The sequence below is a fragment of the Pollachius pollachius genome (assembly GCF_949987615.1).
Source record: "Pollachius pollachius genome assembly, chromosome: 4".
Classification (NCBI taxonomy): domain Eukaryota; kingdom Metazoa; phylum Chordata; class Actinopteri; order Gadiformes; family Gadidae; genus Pollachius; species Pollachius pollachius.
In genome coordinates, this window is record NC_136937.1 from 29770008 (window position 1) to 29787482 (window position 17475).

General features: G+C 42.3%; 1 protein-coding gene across 2 annotated transcripts; it reads left to right on the forward strand.

Moving 5' to 3' along the window:
- Positions 1 to 199: 199 nt before the first annotated feature.
- Positions 200 to 15776, forward strand: LOC307074999 (calcitonin gene-related peptide type 1 receptor-like). Of its 2 annotated transcripts, none has more exons than XM_079735467.1 (13): positions 200 to 309; positions 6510 to 6570; positions 6882 to 7017; positions 7938 to 8048; positions 8498 to 8610; positions 8853 to 8944; positions 9994 to 10237; positions 10632 to 10785; positions 12543 to 12603; positions 12946 to 13012; positions 13710 to 13916; positions 14294 to 14335; positions 15452 to 15776. In XM_079735467.1, exons 1-13 carry the CDS (start codon positions 302 to 304, stop codon positions 15677 to 15679), a joined length of 1524 nt encoding a protein of 507 aa, XP_079591593.1. In that variant the 5' UTR covers positions 200 to 301; the 3' UTR covers positions 15680 to 15776. The 2 variants fall into 2 exon arrangements, with proteins under 2 accessions (XP_079591593.1, XP_079591594.1); XM_079735468.1 differs by having other exon boundaries at positions 10111 to 10237.
- Positions 15777 to 17475: the final 1699 nt, after the last annotated feature.

Sequence of the window (17475 nt, forward strand, 5' to 3'; positions counted from 1 at the left end):
TTGTCCCTTAACACACCGATACCGTCTATACCTTTAAAGAGCGCTTTATTTATTGATATATTAGACCTGTAATAGACGTAATTAACGTGGAGAAAGGGTAGGCCAGTGTGACGTGTTGAACCCACAAGGCGTGCGTGTGACGTCAGCGCGGACCGCTCATCCTCCTCGCCACTCCCATTCCACTGCTCCGTGCGGGACAGTCTGCGTTAGGACAGTGTGCGTTTGGACAGAGCGGAGGCTGCACGCCTACAGCTGAAAACCCTCAAGGACATTGCCGAGTATTTTCGCAGGGGAGCTTTCAATGGGAAGGTAAAGCCACGACAAAACAATATTTTGAAGACGTATTAGGATCTAAATGTATCAGAAGTTCAGAAATACAACAAAAGCGCTGGAGTTTCTTTTAGGCTAGTCCAGCGTTAATTGATCAGGAAGTTGAATAATTGACCAAAACTTGATTGCCTTGTTAATAGCAATTATACAACTCGCTAAGACAATTCTCTCCTCCTCTCTCTTATCTCGCTATCTTTCTCCCCCATCTCCCTTTCCTCCTCTCCCTCCCCTTTTACTCTCATATCAGATGTTTTTCACGTCAGTAAAGTGTATTTTCGTGGCACATTAAACCGACTATTAGCGTTTTAATAACATACCTAATTATTTACAACAAATATTTATAGAGTATCAAAACCGTATTTTTATTTAAACAAAATTAACCAATTATCTTATTTGACAAGCAACTCCTAAACGTCACAGCTGATTTCCAGAAGGTAGTGGGGAGGTTTCCCATCTGTTGGACTGTAAAGATTTCCAAGAAGGAAATGCATCTTTAAGGGAATGCTGGGTTAGGCAACATAGTTGTTCACTTAAACAGCTGCTCAACATCCAGGCTTTAGTACTTTAGGTTTCCTGTTTTCAAATAAGTCCCGGAGAATTGAACAGGCATCAGATTTTAGTAGAATTGTGAGAATGTGTGAACCATGGAAGGAGGGAGAAGGAGAGAGAGCAAGAGAGAGAAAGAGAGTGTGCGTGTGTATGTTTGTTTGTTTGTATGTGTGTGTGTAAGAGAGAAAAGATGTGTGTCAGTGTGTGTGTGTGGGAGTCTTGAACAAGCAGTTGGATTGAGATCTGTTGTGCAATGCAAAACAACTTTAATGGTTTTGTTTTGGATGTTTGTAAACTGCGGTGCGCTGATTATTACCTCTGATAAAAGGTTCTGCTGGGAATCAGTGAGTGTAGGAACCGTTGGAGGAAGATTTAAAGATAGTATGGGGGGGGGGGGGGAGTATCTACTCCACCCCCGCTTCACTTAAAGACTGTGGATATTGCCTATGATAGCCCATGCTTTAACATGGCTCTTGACATCTGTTCTCCTACCGGTTTTCACATCTGGAGATGATATGTTGTCATGTTTCATTTGTTGCCAAACACACTCTGACCTCGAGGATTGTGCAAGACAAACACATAAAAAAAAAACACATTTGTGTGTTACTCCCACCCTACTGACATGCTGTGTACCAGGGTAGGGGCTTATATTGTGGGGTGTATATTGAAATTTAAGAAGGGATTAAGACGTTAAGTCGTTACATTTACTCATTAGGGTAGAGATTGATGTTTGGTTGACTAAGTTACGATCTGGTTACGTTAGGGTAAGGGATGGTTGTGATAGGGTTAGTGTTAGGGTTAGGTATGTTTTGGTAAGGGATAGTTATTGTTATTTAGCTGTTACAGATGGTTAAGATGAAGGTGAAGACCGATATGTTTTGTTTTGGACACAACTGGGGATAGAGATTGGTAAATTAAGGATAGAGATGGTTTAGTAAAGGCTTGGTTAAGGATAGAGATGATTAAGGTAGGGCAGAGTTGGGATAGAGCTGGTTAGGTAAGTGCTGAAGATGGCTAGGGCTAATCTTGGGATAGGGATCATTAAGATAGGCCTAAGTTTGGACTCAAGATGGTTAAGTTAGGGCTCCTTAAGGAATAAAGATGATTAGGTTAGGGCTCTAGATGGTTGAGTTAGGGCTCCTTAAGGAATAAGGATGATTAGGTTTGCGCGAGAGATGGTTAAGTTAGGCTAGAGATGGTTCACTTAGGACCAGCGATGGTTAAGTTAGTGATAGAGCGGGTTAAGTTAGGCTAGAGATGGTTTAGTTAGTGATAGATATGGTATAGTTCGACTAGAGATGGCAGAGGAATCTCCCCGTGGCAGAGTGCTGAGGTCAGGAAGTATTGTTTTCCTACTGAATTCTGGGAGTGGGGAGGGCTGCTGGGTAAAGGAAGTGTTGACATGTTATCAGTTCCTCTTGTCCTGATAAAAATACCCCCAGTGTGTGTGTGTGTGTGTGTCGCCAAACTACCTAGTCCTATACCTAGTTAGGTATTAGGTTAGAGATGGTTAGGTATTAGGTTAGAGAGGGTTAGGTATTAGGTTAGAGATGGTTAGGTATTAGGTTAGACATGGTTAGGTATTAGGTTAGAGAGGGTTAGGTATTAGGTTAGAGATGGTTAGGTATTAGGTTAGAGATGGTTAGGTATTAGGTTAGACATGGTTAGGTATTAGGTTAGAGAGGGTTAGGTATTAGGTTAGAGAGGGTTAGGTATTAGGTTAGAGAGGGTTAGGTATTAGGTTAGAGAGGGTTAGGTATTAGGTTAGAGATGGTTAGGTATTAGGTTAGAGAGGGTTAGGTATTAGGTTAGAGATGGTTAGGTATTAGGTTAGAGAGGGTTAGGTATTAGGTTAGTGATGGTTAGGTATTAGGTTAGAGAGGGTTAGGTATTAGGTTAGAGAGGGTTAGGTATTAGGTAAGAGATGGTTAGGTATTAGGTAGGAGAGGGTTAGGTATTAGAGATGGTTAGGTGTTAGGTTAGAGAGGGTTAGGTATTAGGTTAGAGAGGGTTAGGTATTAGGTAAGAGATGGTTAGGTATTAGGTAGGAGAGGGTTAGGTATTAGAGATGGTTAGGTGTTAGGTTAGAGAGGGTTAGGTATTAGGTTAGAGATGGTTAGGTATTAGGTTAGAGCGGGTTAGGTATTAGGTAGGAGAGGGTTAGGTATTAGGTTAGAGATGGTTAGGTATTAGGTTAGAGATGGTTAGGTATTAGGTTAGAGATGGTTAGATATTAGGTTAGAGAGGGTTAGGTATTAGGTTAGTGATGGTTAGGTATTAGGTTAGAGAGGGTTAGGTATTAGGTAAGAGATGGTTAGGTATTAGGTAGGAGAGGGTTAGGTATTAGAGATGGTTAGGTTTTAGGTTAGAGAGGGTTAGGTATTAGGTTAGAGATGGTTAGGTATTAGGTTAGAGATGGTTAGGTATTAGGTTAGAGATGGCTAGGTATTAGGTTAGAGAGGGTTAGGTATTAGGTTAGAGATGGTTAGGTATTAGGTTAGAGATGGTTAGGTATTAGGTAAGAGATGGTTAGATATTAGGTTAGAGATGGTTAGGTATTAGGTAGGAGATGGTTAGGTATTAGGTTAGAGAGGGTTAGGTATTAGGTTAGAGAGGGTTAGGTATTAGGTTAGAGAGGGTTAGGTATTAGGTTAGAGATGGTTAGGTATTAGGTTAGAGAGGGTTAGGTATTAGGTTAGAGATGATTAGGTATTAGGTTAGAGATGGTTAGGTATTAGGTTAGAGAGCGTTAGGTATTAGGTTAGAGAGGGTTAGGTATTAGGTTAGAGATGGTTAGGTATTAGGTTAGAGATGGTTAGGTATTAGGTTAGAGATGGCTAGGTATTAGGTTAGAGAGGGTTAGGTATTAGGTTAGAGATGGTTAGGTATTAGGTTAGAGAGGGTTATGTATTAGGTTAGAGATGGTTAGGTATTAGGTAGGAGATGGTTAGGGTTAGTGATGGTTAGGTATTAGGTTAGAGAGGGTTAGGTATTAGGTTAGAGATGGTTAGGTATTAGGTTAGAGAGGGTTAGGTATTAGGTTAGAGAGGGTTAGGTATTAGGTAGGAGAGGGTTAGGTATTAGGTAGGAGAGGGTTAGGTATTAGAGATGGTTAGGTATTAGGTTAGAGATGGTTAGGTATTAGGTTAGAGAGGGTTAGGTATTAAGTAGGAGAGGGTTAGGTATTAGGTTAGAGATGGTTAGGTATTAGGTTAGAGATGGTTAGGTATTAGGTTAGAGATGGTTAGATATTAGGTTAGAGATGGTTAGGTATTAGGTAGGAGATGGTTAGGTATTAGGTTAGAGAGGGTTAGGTATTAGGTTAGAGATGGTTAGGTATTAGGTTAGAGAGGGTTAGGTATTAGGTTAGAGAGGGTTAGGTATTAGGTTAGAGAGGGTTAGGTATTAGGTTAGAGATGGTTAGGTATTAGGTTAGAGAGCGTTAGGTATTAGGTTAGAGATGGTTAGGTATTAGTTTAGAGAGGGTTAGGTATTAGGTTAGAGATGGTTAGGTATTAGGTTAGAGAAGGTTAGGTATTAGGTTAGAGAGGGTTAGGTAATAGGTTAGAGAGGGTTAGGTATTAGGTTAGAGATGGTTAGGTATTAGGTTAGAGAGTGTTATGTATTAGGTTAGAGATGGTTAGGTATTAGGTTAGAGAGGGTTAGGTATTAGGTTAGAGAGGTTTAGGTATTAGGTAGGAGATGGTTAGGGTTTGGGTTAGAAATGGTTAGGGTTAGAGATGGTTAGGTATTAGGTAGGAGATGGTTAGGTATTAGGTTAGAGAGGGTTAGGTATTAGGTTAGAGAGGGTTAGGTATTAGGTTAGAGAGGGTTAGGTATTAGGTTAGAGATGGTTAGGTATTAGGTTAGAGAGGGTTAGGTATTAGGTTGGAGATGGTTAGGTATTAGGTTAGAGATGGTTAGGTATTAGGTTAGAGAGCGTTAGGTATTAGGTTAGAGATGGTTAGGTATTAGGTTAGAGAGGGTTAGGTATTAGGTTAGAGATGGTTAGGTATTAGGTTAGAGAGGGTTAGGTATTAGGTTAGAGATGGTTAGGGTTAGTGATGGTTAGGTATTAGGTTAGAGATGGTTAGGTATTAGGTTAGAGATGGTTAGGTATTAAGTTAGAGAGGGTTAGGTATTAGGTTAGAGATGGTTAGGTATTAGGTTAGAGATGGTTAGGTATTAGGTTAGAGAGGGTTAGGTATTAGGTTAGAGATGGTTAGGTATTAGGTTAGAGATGGTTAGGTATTAGGTTAAAGAGCGTTAGGTATTAGGTTAGAGATGGTTAGGTATTAGGTTAGAGAGGGTTAGGTATTAGGTTAGAGATGGTTTGGTATTAGGTTAGAGATGGTTAGGTATTAGGTTAGAGATGGTTAGGTATTAGGTTAGAGATGGTTAGGTATTAAGTTAGAGAGGGTTAGGTATTAGGATAGAGATGGTTAGGTATTAGGTTAGAGATGGTTAGGTATTAGGTTAGAGATGGTTAGGTATTAGGTTAGAGAGGGTTAGGTATTAGGTTAGAGAGGGTTAGGGTTAGAGATGGTTAGGTATTAGGTTAGAGATGGTTAGGTATTAGGTTAGAGATGGCTAGGTATTAGGTTAGAGATGGTTAGGTATTAGGTTAGAGAGGGTTAGGTATTAGGTTAGAGATGGTTAGGTATTAGGTTAGAGATGGTTAGGTATTAGGTTAGAGATGGTTAGGTATTAGGTTAGAGATGGTTAGGTATTAGGTTAGAGATGGTTAGGTATTAGGTTAGAGATGGTTAGGTATTAGGTTAGAGAGGGTTAGGTATTAGGTTAGAGATGGTAAGGTATTAGGTTAGAGAGGGTTAGGTATTAGGTTAGAGAGGGTTAGGGTTAGAGATGGTTAGGTATTAGGTTAGAGATAGTTAGGTATTAGGTTAGAGATGGTTAGGTATTAGGTTAGAGATGGTTAGGTATTAGGTTAGAGATGGTTAGGTATTAGGTTAGAGATGGTTAGGTATTAGGTTAGAGAGGGTTAGGTATTAGGTTAGAGATGGTTAGGTATTAGGTTAGAGAGGGTTAGGTATTAGGTTAGAGAGGGTTAGGGTTAGAGATGGTTAGGTATTAGGTTAGAGATGGTTAGGTATTAGGTTAGAGATGGTTAGGTATTAGGTTAGAGAGGGTTAGGTATTAGGTTAGAGATGGTTAGGTATTAGGTTAGAGATGGTTAGGTATTAGGTTAGAGATGGTTAGGTATTAGGTTAGAGATGGTTAGGTATTAGGTTAGAGATGGTTAGGTATTAGGTTAGAGATGGTTAGGTATTAGGTTAGAGATTGTTAGGTATTAGGTTAGAGATGGTTAGGTACTAGGTTAGAGATGGTTAGGGTTGGTGTACGAGATGGTTTGGTATAAGTTTATAGATGCTATGGTATTAGTTTAGTGATGGTTAGGTATTAGGTAGGAGATGGTTTGGGTTAGAAATGGTTAGGGTTAGTGATGGTTAGGTATTAGGTTGGAGATGGTTAGGGTTTGGGTTAGAAATGGTTAGGGTTAGTGATGGTTAGGTATTAGGTAGGAGATGGTTAGGGTTAGGGTTAGTGATGGTTAGGTTTTAGGTAAGAGACGGACCGCCCTGTTAACATGCCTTTCCGACTGTCCTCAGAAGTGCCATGAAGACCAGGGCTATGGCGGTGTCTCTGCTGACGTGGCTCTCCCTCAGTCAGGTAAACCTGGAAGATTGAAGGGAAGACGTTTAGAAAAGAACCAGACCGAAAAAAAATGAATGCAGAATTTGGTATCGCTGAAGTTAATTTTAGTGTGTGTCTGTGTGTGTGTGTGTGTGTGTTTATGTGTGTGTGTGTGTGTGTATTTGTACGTGTATGGCTATACGTATGCGTGAGTGAGCGTGCATATGCGTGTTTATGTGTGTGTGTATGTTTCTGTGTCTGTGTGTTTTTTGTGTCTTGTTTACGCGTGTATGTGTGTATGCGTATGCACGCCCGCGCGCGTGTGTGTGTGACGCCTCCACCGCCAGCCCTCTGCGGTTGCTAGCTCGGAGGCTAATGCTACGGAGTCCGGACAGACCAACCAGCACCACGGCGTCAACCGGATCACTACGGCGCAGTACGAGTGCTTCCAAAGGATACTGAAGGAGTCCCACCCCCGAACAGGTCACTTCACGCCCACAATATAGCAATACACACACAGGCCGTCCGACGCAGTAAACCACCCTCACTAGGCCATAGTACAGTGTACTTAGGTCACTAGAAGTGTTTGTAATAACGCCGTTGAAAAGAACAGCGTCAGGTAACGCCGTTACCGGTAAGGTATTAGGGTTAGAGATGGTTCGGTATTAGGGTTAGTTACTTTCCCTGGTAACTAGTTACTTTTATTATAGAGTAACTAACTCAGTTACTTTATGGAACAAGTAGTGAGTAACTATAACTAATTACATTTTTAAAGTAAAGTTCCCAACACTGGTTACAAGTGATAGTATAGGTAAAGCACAGGCCGTACCGAGCTGTGACCGACCCTCACTGCGTCATAGTACAGAGTACTCAAGGTACTAGTGGGAGTATAGCAAAGGATAGTTATGTTTCGTTACAATAGTTATAGTTATGATAGAGGTTATGGTATAGTTACAGTAAAGTTATACTATTCATGGTTTTGTTACAGTAGGGTTACATTAGTTTAAGTGCACACACAGCATAAGTCATTTTAGTTATATTAAAGTTACAGTAAAGTAATACAAGTTGTAATATTTAACACTGATTATAGTGTAGCCCAGTATAGATATACTATGAGTTATACTAGTAATAGTATTGTTACACTATATTTATACAAGTTATACTAGGGTAATACTGATTATAGTGTAGCCTAGTATAGTGATACTAAGAGTCATACTAGTTATAGTATAGTTACAGTATAGTTATAATAGTTATTAGGTTATAGTAATTCTAATATAGTCAAGTATAGTTATTCTATGAGTTATACATTTTTTAGCAGAGTTACAGTATACGTTCTAATAGTAATACTAGTTATAGTTGTACTAAAGTGTGTGTGTGTGTGTGTGTGTGTGTGTGTGTTTCAGGCCCGATGTGCAACAGAACCTGGGATGGGTGGCTATGTTGGGACGAGACGGATGCCGGCTTCACCACAGAGCAGTTTTGTCCGGACTACTTCGAAGACTTTGACCCTAAAGGTCCATTCCCTCCTCCTCCTCCTCCTTCTCCTCCTCCTCCTCCTCCTCCTCCTTCTCTTCTACGCCCCTTCTCCTCCTCCTCCTCTAAACCTCCTCCCCCCCTCTCCTCCACCTTTCTCCCTCCTCCTGCTTTTCCCCCCTCCTCCTCTCCTCCTCTTCCTCATTGTCCCCTTTTCCTCCTCTCTTCCTCCTACTCCTCTCCTTTTACCTCATCCCCTCCTCCTTCTCCACCTCTCTCCCTCCTCTTCCTCCTCACCTCTTCCTCCTTCTTCTCCTCCTCTCCTCCTCCTTTTCTTCCACTCAAACTCCTCTCCTCCTCCTCCCCTTCCCCCACCTCCTCTTCCTTCCCCTCCCCATCCTCCTCCTCCTCTTCCTCTCCCTCTTCCTCCTCACCTCCTCTCATCCCCACCGTTCCACCAAATGGTGACCTTTGACCTTTTCGTTGACAGCGATGGCGTCCAAGGTGTGTACGGACGAGGGCCAGTGGGGCCGCCACCCCGAGAGCAGCCGGACCTGGACCAACTACACCACCTGCAAGACCCACAGCGTGCAGGGTCACAAGGTAAGCATCCGGCCCCCCCAAAGCCCCTCCCCCATCTGCCCCCCCAAGCCCCTACCCCAATTCTTCAAGTATAAATATTTACAATTTCAACACAAATGAAATGAACTAAAAAAATCATGGACAAAATGGACGTCTTCTAATTTTCCCGCCTTTTTATATAAATAACTGCCACTTCCAGTGCAGTGCACCGTTCTTACAATACATCCACACGCCCTCTTGTGTCCCCTACCCTTGTCCTCCAGACAGCGATGAACCTCTTCTACCTGGCTCTGATTGGTCACGGGCTGTCTCTGACCTCACTCCTCATCTCCTTGGCGATATTCTTCCACTTCAAGTAAGTGCCAGCAACAACGTCTAAGACCTTCCAGCACACGCTAATAAATATTACACATATCGATAATTGCCATAAAAAAGTCATATTTTAAAGTTGATCAGAAAAAAAAAAAAAGTCTAATGGATGACTTAGGCAGATAGTGGTTATGGAATGTAAGAAGCAGTCTGATTGGCTTAGGATATAGTCAATGAGGCACAGTGAAGGAGAGTAGACTTTGGAGTTAGGAGAGAAGAGATATCACAATTTGGAGAAAAAATGTTACTTTCTTAGGCAATTATGCGATGAGGCTATTATGCGAACGATCTTGAATTATGCACATAATGCAAAACATGGAATTACGGCCGCAGAGGTCGTGTTATGGAGGTCAGGATGCCAGGAGGTCAAGAGGTCAGGAGGTCAAGAGCTCTGGGCTGAGCTGATGAAGAGTTTTGAAGGAATGTTTATGTCTGTCTCCCGGTGAGCGATAGCGGTCAGGGAAAGATTGCGGCGGCCAAACTAAACAGTTTCAACATGCTAATGGCTCGGCTGGCAATTGTTCCCAACAATGGACAATGCCGGGACGAGGAGGAACCAGGAACACACGCGCGGTCATAAGAAGGAGTCCCAGAGATACTTCCTCGCTTGTTTTAAACAAACCAGGGGACACTCGGAGCGTGTTGAGTCAACGCCCGATCGGGGGAGAACACAGAATACGCCTGCCCTCGGAAACGCCTGTTTATTAGTACAGCACGCGTGTATTGTGAAGCGCGGGTTTATCACTGCTTCACGTGAAAGGATGAAGTGAAGTAAAGTATAGATGGAAACGTATAGAGAATGAAGAAACAGTAAAACAATAATAATGTGTTATCATTTTTATGATGCCCACTAAAAAGAACAATACTGGAGTATTAAGACATACTCCAGTATTGTCTCTAACCTAACATTCCGGTGAGTATAGTATTTATTGTTTACAGTCAGTAAGTCAGTCAGTCTCTCTTCCTCTCTGCCTCCCCCTCTGACTCTCTCCCTCCCTCCCCCTCTCCTTCTCTCCTTCTCTCCCACACTAACAGTGTCTCTCTCTCTTCCTCTCTCCCTCCCTCTCTGCCTCTCTCCCTCCCTCTCTCCCTCCCTCTCTGCCTCTCTCCCACACTAACAGTGTCTCTCTCTCGCCCCTTCTCTCTCTGCAGAACTCTAAGCTGCCAGAGGATCACACTCCACAAGAACCTGTTCTTCTCCTTCGTGCTGAACTCGGGCATCACCATCATCTGGTACACCACGGTGAAGAACCACAACGACCCCATGCAGAGTAACACCGTGGGTACCCGAGCACCACCATGCATGTTCTGACACTACATTACGTTAGATGGCTGCTTAGTTCACTTCTGGAAGGAAGCAACGGCAGCAAACGTCAGTTAAAAAAAAAAAGGAAAATAGAAACATACATGAACAGACTGCAGACAATAAAATGTACAACTGTCTAAAAAATGTATATACTGTTAGCCTCATTGCATAATTTGTTTCGTCCTATTTTAAGGTTTTCTGAAAGGTTTTGCCAAACGCATTGGTTTGATCCCAAAGACAGCAATTGTCTGTTGAGCGTTGGTGAGACGGGAAGTTGAAGTATATACACATATCCCCTGTTATGATTGGTTGTGGCCTGTGCCCAGGGGAGCTATAAGGGTTCTGATTGGTTGTGTCCTTTCCCCAGGTGAGCTGTAAGGTGATCATGTTCATCCACCTCTACCTGATGACGTGTAACTACTTCTGGATGCTGTGTGAGGGCATCTACCTACACACGCTCATCGTGGTGGCTGTTTTCGCAGAGAAACAGCATCTGTTGTGGTACTACCTGCTGGGATGGGGTAAGAACCCATGGGTTACTAACTACTGGGATGGGGTAAGAACCCATGGGTTACTAACTACTGGGATGGGGTAAGAACCCATGGGTTACTAACTACTGGGATGGGGTAAGAACCCATGGGTTACTAACTACTGGGATGGGGTAAGAACCCATGGGTTACTAACTACTGGGATGGGGTAAGAACCCATGGGTTACTAACTACTGGGATGGGGTAAGAACCCATGGGTTACTAACTACTGGGATGGGGTAAGAACCCATGGGTTACTAACTACTGGGATGGGGTAAGAACCCGTGGGTTACTAACTACTGGGATGGGGTAAGAACCCATGGGTTACTAACTACTGGGATGGGGTAAGAACCCATGGGTTACTAACTACTGGGATGGGGTAAGAACCCATGGGTTACTAACTACTGGGATGGGGTAAGAACCCATGGGTTACTAACTACTGGGATGGGGTAAGAACCCATGGGTTACTAACTACTGGGATGGGGTAAGAACCCATGGGTTACTAACTACTGGGATGGGGTAAGAACCCATGGGTTACTAACTACTGGGATGGGGTAAGAACCCATGGGTTACTAACTACTGGGATGGGGTAAGAACCCATGGGTTACTAACTACTGGGATGGGGTAAGAACCCATGGGTTACTAACTACTGGGATGGGGTAAGAACCCGTGTCCTTCTGTGTTATGACCTTCTGGGACGGGGTGACAACCTGTGAACTCAGGTGGTGCTAACTGCTGGGATAGGGATAGAACCCAAAACCTCATGTGATAATAACTACTGTGATGGGGTAAGAACCCATGACCTCATGTGGTACTACCTGCTTGGATTTTTTTTACATGATACCTCTGCTGCAATGGGATTAGAACATATAATGTGGGACTCACTACTGGAAACGGATTTACGGGCAAGATAGGATTAAAGGTTGTGTATTCAAGTCCCCAATGTCCGCTGTCTATTCTAGGCATACAAATATCTTTCTCCTTCTCATGAATTACGTTTATCTAAAAAAAAAAAAAAATGCATTGAGAAAGCAGGTAAATAGTAAAACCTGTTACTTACTACTCACTGTCAAAGTGATACAGTTGCACACATCCAATTTCAATGTGAAAGCAGCGAGGTAATTTTAAACTGTCGCTCTATTGCAGGGGTCGGCAACCCTAGGCACGCGTGCCACCACTGGCACGGGGCAACATAATCATTGGCACACTTAAAAAATAATAAAATCACAATCATTACTACCGATTTTTTTTGCACTTTATTCTGTTTGGGGCATTTCCTCCCAGTGCAAATATGTTTAAATTAGTTACAGAAAGCAGTGTTCTGAAATTGGATCAATTAATAGTTTTTATGTTGTGAGTAATATAGAAGAAATTATTTAAAACGTTGTTGCAAGTGGCCTGTATGCATCGCCTTCACATGGTTTTGCAAAGCTGTACATGTCGTAAAGATATTGATGTGGATGGTTCCAACATTCTCATATTTTCTTGTTTTTTACATTTCTCACAGTGCAAATATGTTTTTGAATGAGTTTCTGAAAATGGTGTTGATGCATGATTCTGGACTATATGGAAATAATACAATTCCAGGTCTTCTGGAAATGTTTTTGGTCGCTGTGTCATAATTTAGCTTAATTTTTAATATATTGTTGCTTAGGGCACACTCATTAACGAGAAAATGTCAAACTGGCACAGCATGTTGAAAAGGTTGCTGACCCCTGCTCTATTGTAACGCAACTCGTTGGAACTTGCAGGTTTCCCGTTGGTTCCAGCCCTGATTCACGCGGTGGCCCGGTACTGCTATTACAACGACACGTAAGCCTCTGGGCCCCATGCTCTTCCCCTATCGATCACTGGTAGAACACAACGGTAGCTAATCTCCATGTCCAGGCCAAGTCTGTCTGTATGTACTGTAAGGAAAGTTTTAATCTGGGAAGTTCAAACGCACACACACAGACAGACACACACACACACACACACACACACACACTATTTCAATTCATGTTCAATAACAAAATGCCTGTAGAACAGATTCTGGCTCTGAATCTAGTCGTTTTGACCGGACTGGTTATATTCGGCCCTGTTCCATTTGTTCAGATTCTACCTTTTCTGATTCTATGTGTTCTGATTCTATGTTTTCTGCACCTGCCGTCTCAGCTGTTGGATCCGATCAGACACGTCACTGCTCTACATCATCCACAGTCCCATCTGTGCTGCATTACTGGTAAGGCGCTGCAGCTAACAGCCTTCGCTGGGTGGAGCCCAGTTTGGCCCCAAGCCGCACAGAGTTCAAATAAATTTGAGTTTCACACTGACCATTCAACGATGCTATGAGCTAACCAATCACGTTCAAATATGTTGTCGTGTCCTCAAACATATCATAATGAATACACCGTTTTATTGATTAATAATTAATAAATACCCCACTATAGTGCCATACAGCTACAAGAACCAAGAAAACAAGGAAGGAAAACAAATAGTTTGCATTTTGGAAAATCAGTCCTAATTTGAGATTCCGTAACGCCTAGCCTAGCGCCTACACAGGCTGACTCAAACACCCGACCTAATGACTATACAGGCTGTCTCAAACGCCCGACCTAATGACTATACAGGCTGTCTCAAACGCCCGACCTAATGCCTACACACACAGTCTCCAATGCCCAGCCTAGCCTAGCACCTTCATAGTCTGTGACCAAAGCTAGCCTAGCGCCTACACAGGCTGTAACCAACACTTGCCTAGCATAGCGCCTACACAGGCTGTGTTCAATGCTAGCCTAGCACTGGAGCTGCCCACACTTAGTCCCGCTAGTTCTTCCTACAAAATGTGCAAGCGGGCAATTTTCTATATATAGGCATAAATACACCCATGGTACCATTTACGAGCAAACGTTGACATGACCGGACTTGAACTCTCATTCCAGGTAAACTTATTCTTCCTGCTCAACATCGTGCGCGTGCTCATCACCAAGCTGAAGGTGACCCACAAGGCGGAGTTCAGCCTCTACATGAAGGCCGTGAGGGCCACCCTGATCCTCATTCCCCTCCTGGGCATCCATTTTGTCCTGCTGCCCTACAAGGGCCCCTCGGAGGTGTACCAGTACATCATGAACATCTTCATTCACACCCAGGTGAGGACACATTACGCAGAATACGCCATGCTTGTATGGTTTAAGTTACGTAGGATAAACGTAATATAATACAAGATAAGCAGAAAATAATAAAGTTATGCTAAGTCAAAGAACCAAAGTTTATTTAATAAGCTAAGCTACAATAGGCTAAGCTACTACAAGATGAGCTAATATAAGGATATATTTGCATAGGATAAACTTTAAGATGGTACAAGTTAAACTTCATAGATGGGAAAATAATAGTTTTGCCAACTCAAAGAGCCAAAGTTTATTTCAACAAGACTATCCAGCCCTGTTGATTTGATCTTATGCTCTTATAAACAATGACCGATCAGTTAAAGAGATATAATGATCCTCATCCTGTTTTCTTCCTGCAGGGTCTTCTAGTGGCCACCATATTTTGCTTCTTCAACGGAGAGGTAGGTGGTCTGTTTGATTTAGTAGTTAAATTTACTCTGCCCGAAGTTACATGAAACATTAAGGTTGTGTTCGATTTAAGGTATTGTGTGCTTCTGTTGCCCTCTCCAACGTCCAGAGGATTACAGAAAGAGCCACGGACGGACAGCCCGTAGGATAAATCAAACAAACGCTAATTCTCTGATCCCCATCCAGCTGTTTACGGAGAGTGTGCCTTCCTGGCATCAGTTGGGAAACACAATGGAGTCAACCAGTAGTGCCATGCCTACAGAGTTCAAAACATGCTCCAAAAAACATATTTCTAGTAGGAAAAGGTACTTGTTCGAGGTTAAGTGGCAACTGCAACTGCGAATAGAGAGCCAAGATAACCCCTAACGCATAAAACGGTGAAAACACACATCAGTGCAGCATTTTCACTTTGATTGAGGGCATTTAGCAGACGCTATTATCCAAAGCAACTTACAATACGTACATTTTTCAGAAGAAAGAGAAACAACAACATATCGCTGTCGGTACAGAATAAGAATATCTTTATTAGAATTAAAATTAGAATATCTTTATTGTCATTGTAACAAGTACAACGAAATTAAGTGCAGTCCTTGTTCAGTGCAAAAACATCACATTGAGGTAGTACGTACTTATGCATAAATAAATAAATAAAAACTAAATTAAATCTATAAAAATAGTCAACTATAGTCAACTTAAGTGCACTAAAAAACACATAAGACACACCCACACAAACATTCACATTCATAAATGTGCTTACACAAATGTGATACACAACTATGCTTTGGTAGCAACATTTAGTGAGGTTATGGCTGTTGGGTTAAAACTGTTTTGTAGTCTGTTTGTTCTTGTTTTCGTGGACCTGTATCTCCTTCCTGATGGCAGTAGTTCAAACACTTTGTGACCGGGGTGTGATGAGTCCCGCAGGATGGATTTGGCCTTTTTTTCAGTTAGGATGTTCATCGAATTAAGGGCCAAGCAATAATAATTGCTAGGTTAACCCATTCCCCCTGCACAACAAAGCTACACGTGAATCCGTGCACACGTGTGAAGAGATACGTTCTGTGTTGGATCGGCCTTTCACCGGCCCCCCTCTGCCTCCTCGTCCCCAGGTCCAGACGGTCCTTCGGAGACACTGGAACCAGCAGCGCATGCAGTTCGGCGGTACCTTCGCCAACGCCGACGTCTTCCGCTCCGCCTCCTACGTGGCCTCGTCCCTGACGGAGGTGCACCGCTGCTACAGCATCGAGAGCCACACCGAGTATCTGAACGGCAAGAACTACCAGGACATCCAGACGCCCATGCACACCATCCACAGATCGGACACGCCCTTCGCCTGAGCCACCGGCCGTCGCAGCCCCGACGACCACCCTCCCAAAAAAAAAAAACATCCAATCAGAGACTCAGACTCCATGATTAGATATCTAAACCAATCAATCACAGGGTGGAGTTACCGTTCCTGTGAAGATTGGGCGTCAGGAGTCATGGCGGCCAGCTTCCATCTGTGTACTTGAAGACGCGTGGGAAATTGGTGTCTTGAAACAACAACGTCACACTTGGGTCAGAATCAACATCGTGGCCCATTGCGTGAATTATTTGACATATTCCTTTATATTTTCCATCCGAACGCTTCGCCCAAGGTCTGCCTCAAGGTTCACAAAGCCTGGGAGGGCTTCTGAGGGAGATATTCAAGATAATTTGAGGCCAATGTCTCGGTCCCTATAGTCAGAATAAACGTTTGTAAATATTCACCTGCTCTGGAACACACTGAAGTCAAAAGCTGCCGATCAGCTCAGCGAATGGAACTAGCCTGCTTCCTGTGTTGGGAATCGAAACTCGACAGAAAGCATCTACTGTAAACCCAACACTGGATATTAACTGGACAAATGTCTACCCTTGGATTCTTGGGGTTTACGCAGGGCGGAACCTACACACAGTGCACCGAAAAGTAAAGAGAAAAAACAATGTCTCAATCACTACTTATATTGGATTATTTGAAAGGTCACATGGGTAACACATTCAGGCAGGTCCCTGATCGGTATGCAGATAGATAAATACATTTAGGAAGTAAATATGAAACATGAAAATACAGAACATTTATTTTCGTTGTTTTATTGACTTTCCCTTTATTTATTTCTATGTGACTTTACAAATGCTCTAATAATATCAGACACTCGTGATAACTATTTATGCGTTTTTTAATGACTAACTTGTTTTTTTGACGGGGTCAGCCCTACATAGTCTTACACTGACCCCCGTCGTACAGGAAGAGAAATTAGATATTTTATGTTCCTATATATCCTTCCAGGAACTATTAGCAGAGCCATGGGTAGTTTTCAACATTTCATTGTCCATATCTGCCCGTTTTGCTTCTGAGAAAAATTATCATGGAATACTAAGTCAACTTGGACGGCTAACTGCCAGCTAAAATATATTATTTTGTACTTGAAATATGCATATGTTTTATGTTAGTGAAAGCGATGAATACAATCATTACTGTATTAAAATCACTGAAATAATATAAAAGTATCAAATTTGTGAGAACTTTATATGTCAAATGACAATCCAATTCTCGACTGATTCTATATTAGTTTGAGTGAATTCAAAGATGTATCCTTATACTTATAGCAGCTATGCACAATGGGATAAGTGGACAATATAGTGAATATGGAAACAGAAAAGAGACATGCACAGATGCCCAATATTTTTTCTTTTTTTCAAAATTCCAAAATTCTGCAACAGTGCCAGCGAAAACAACAGGACGTAATGGAGAGTGAGACTATGCTTTGTGTCTAATGCAATTCCTTAGAGATAGCGCATACTGGGAGCTAACAAAATAAAAGTCCTCTTGTAGCGATAGCACATTCTGGGAACTAACAAAATAAAAGTCCTAATGTAGAGATAGCACATTCTTGGAACAGAATGAACAGTGGCCGGCTAATCTTTCAAATACTTTTTAAATTCCACTTATTGTTATAATCACAGCAAAATAGAAACTATAAACACGTATTGAATAAGTGCATATCAAATTATGTGTCTATGCGTCAACAAACACTTTTATAATAACTAAATTCCCATTAACGAAGTCCACCATGTTGGATGTTGTTACTGACGTCAAGTCGGACAAACAGGAGCA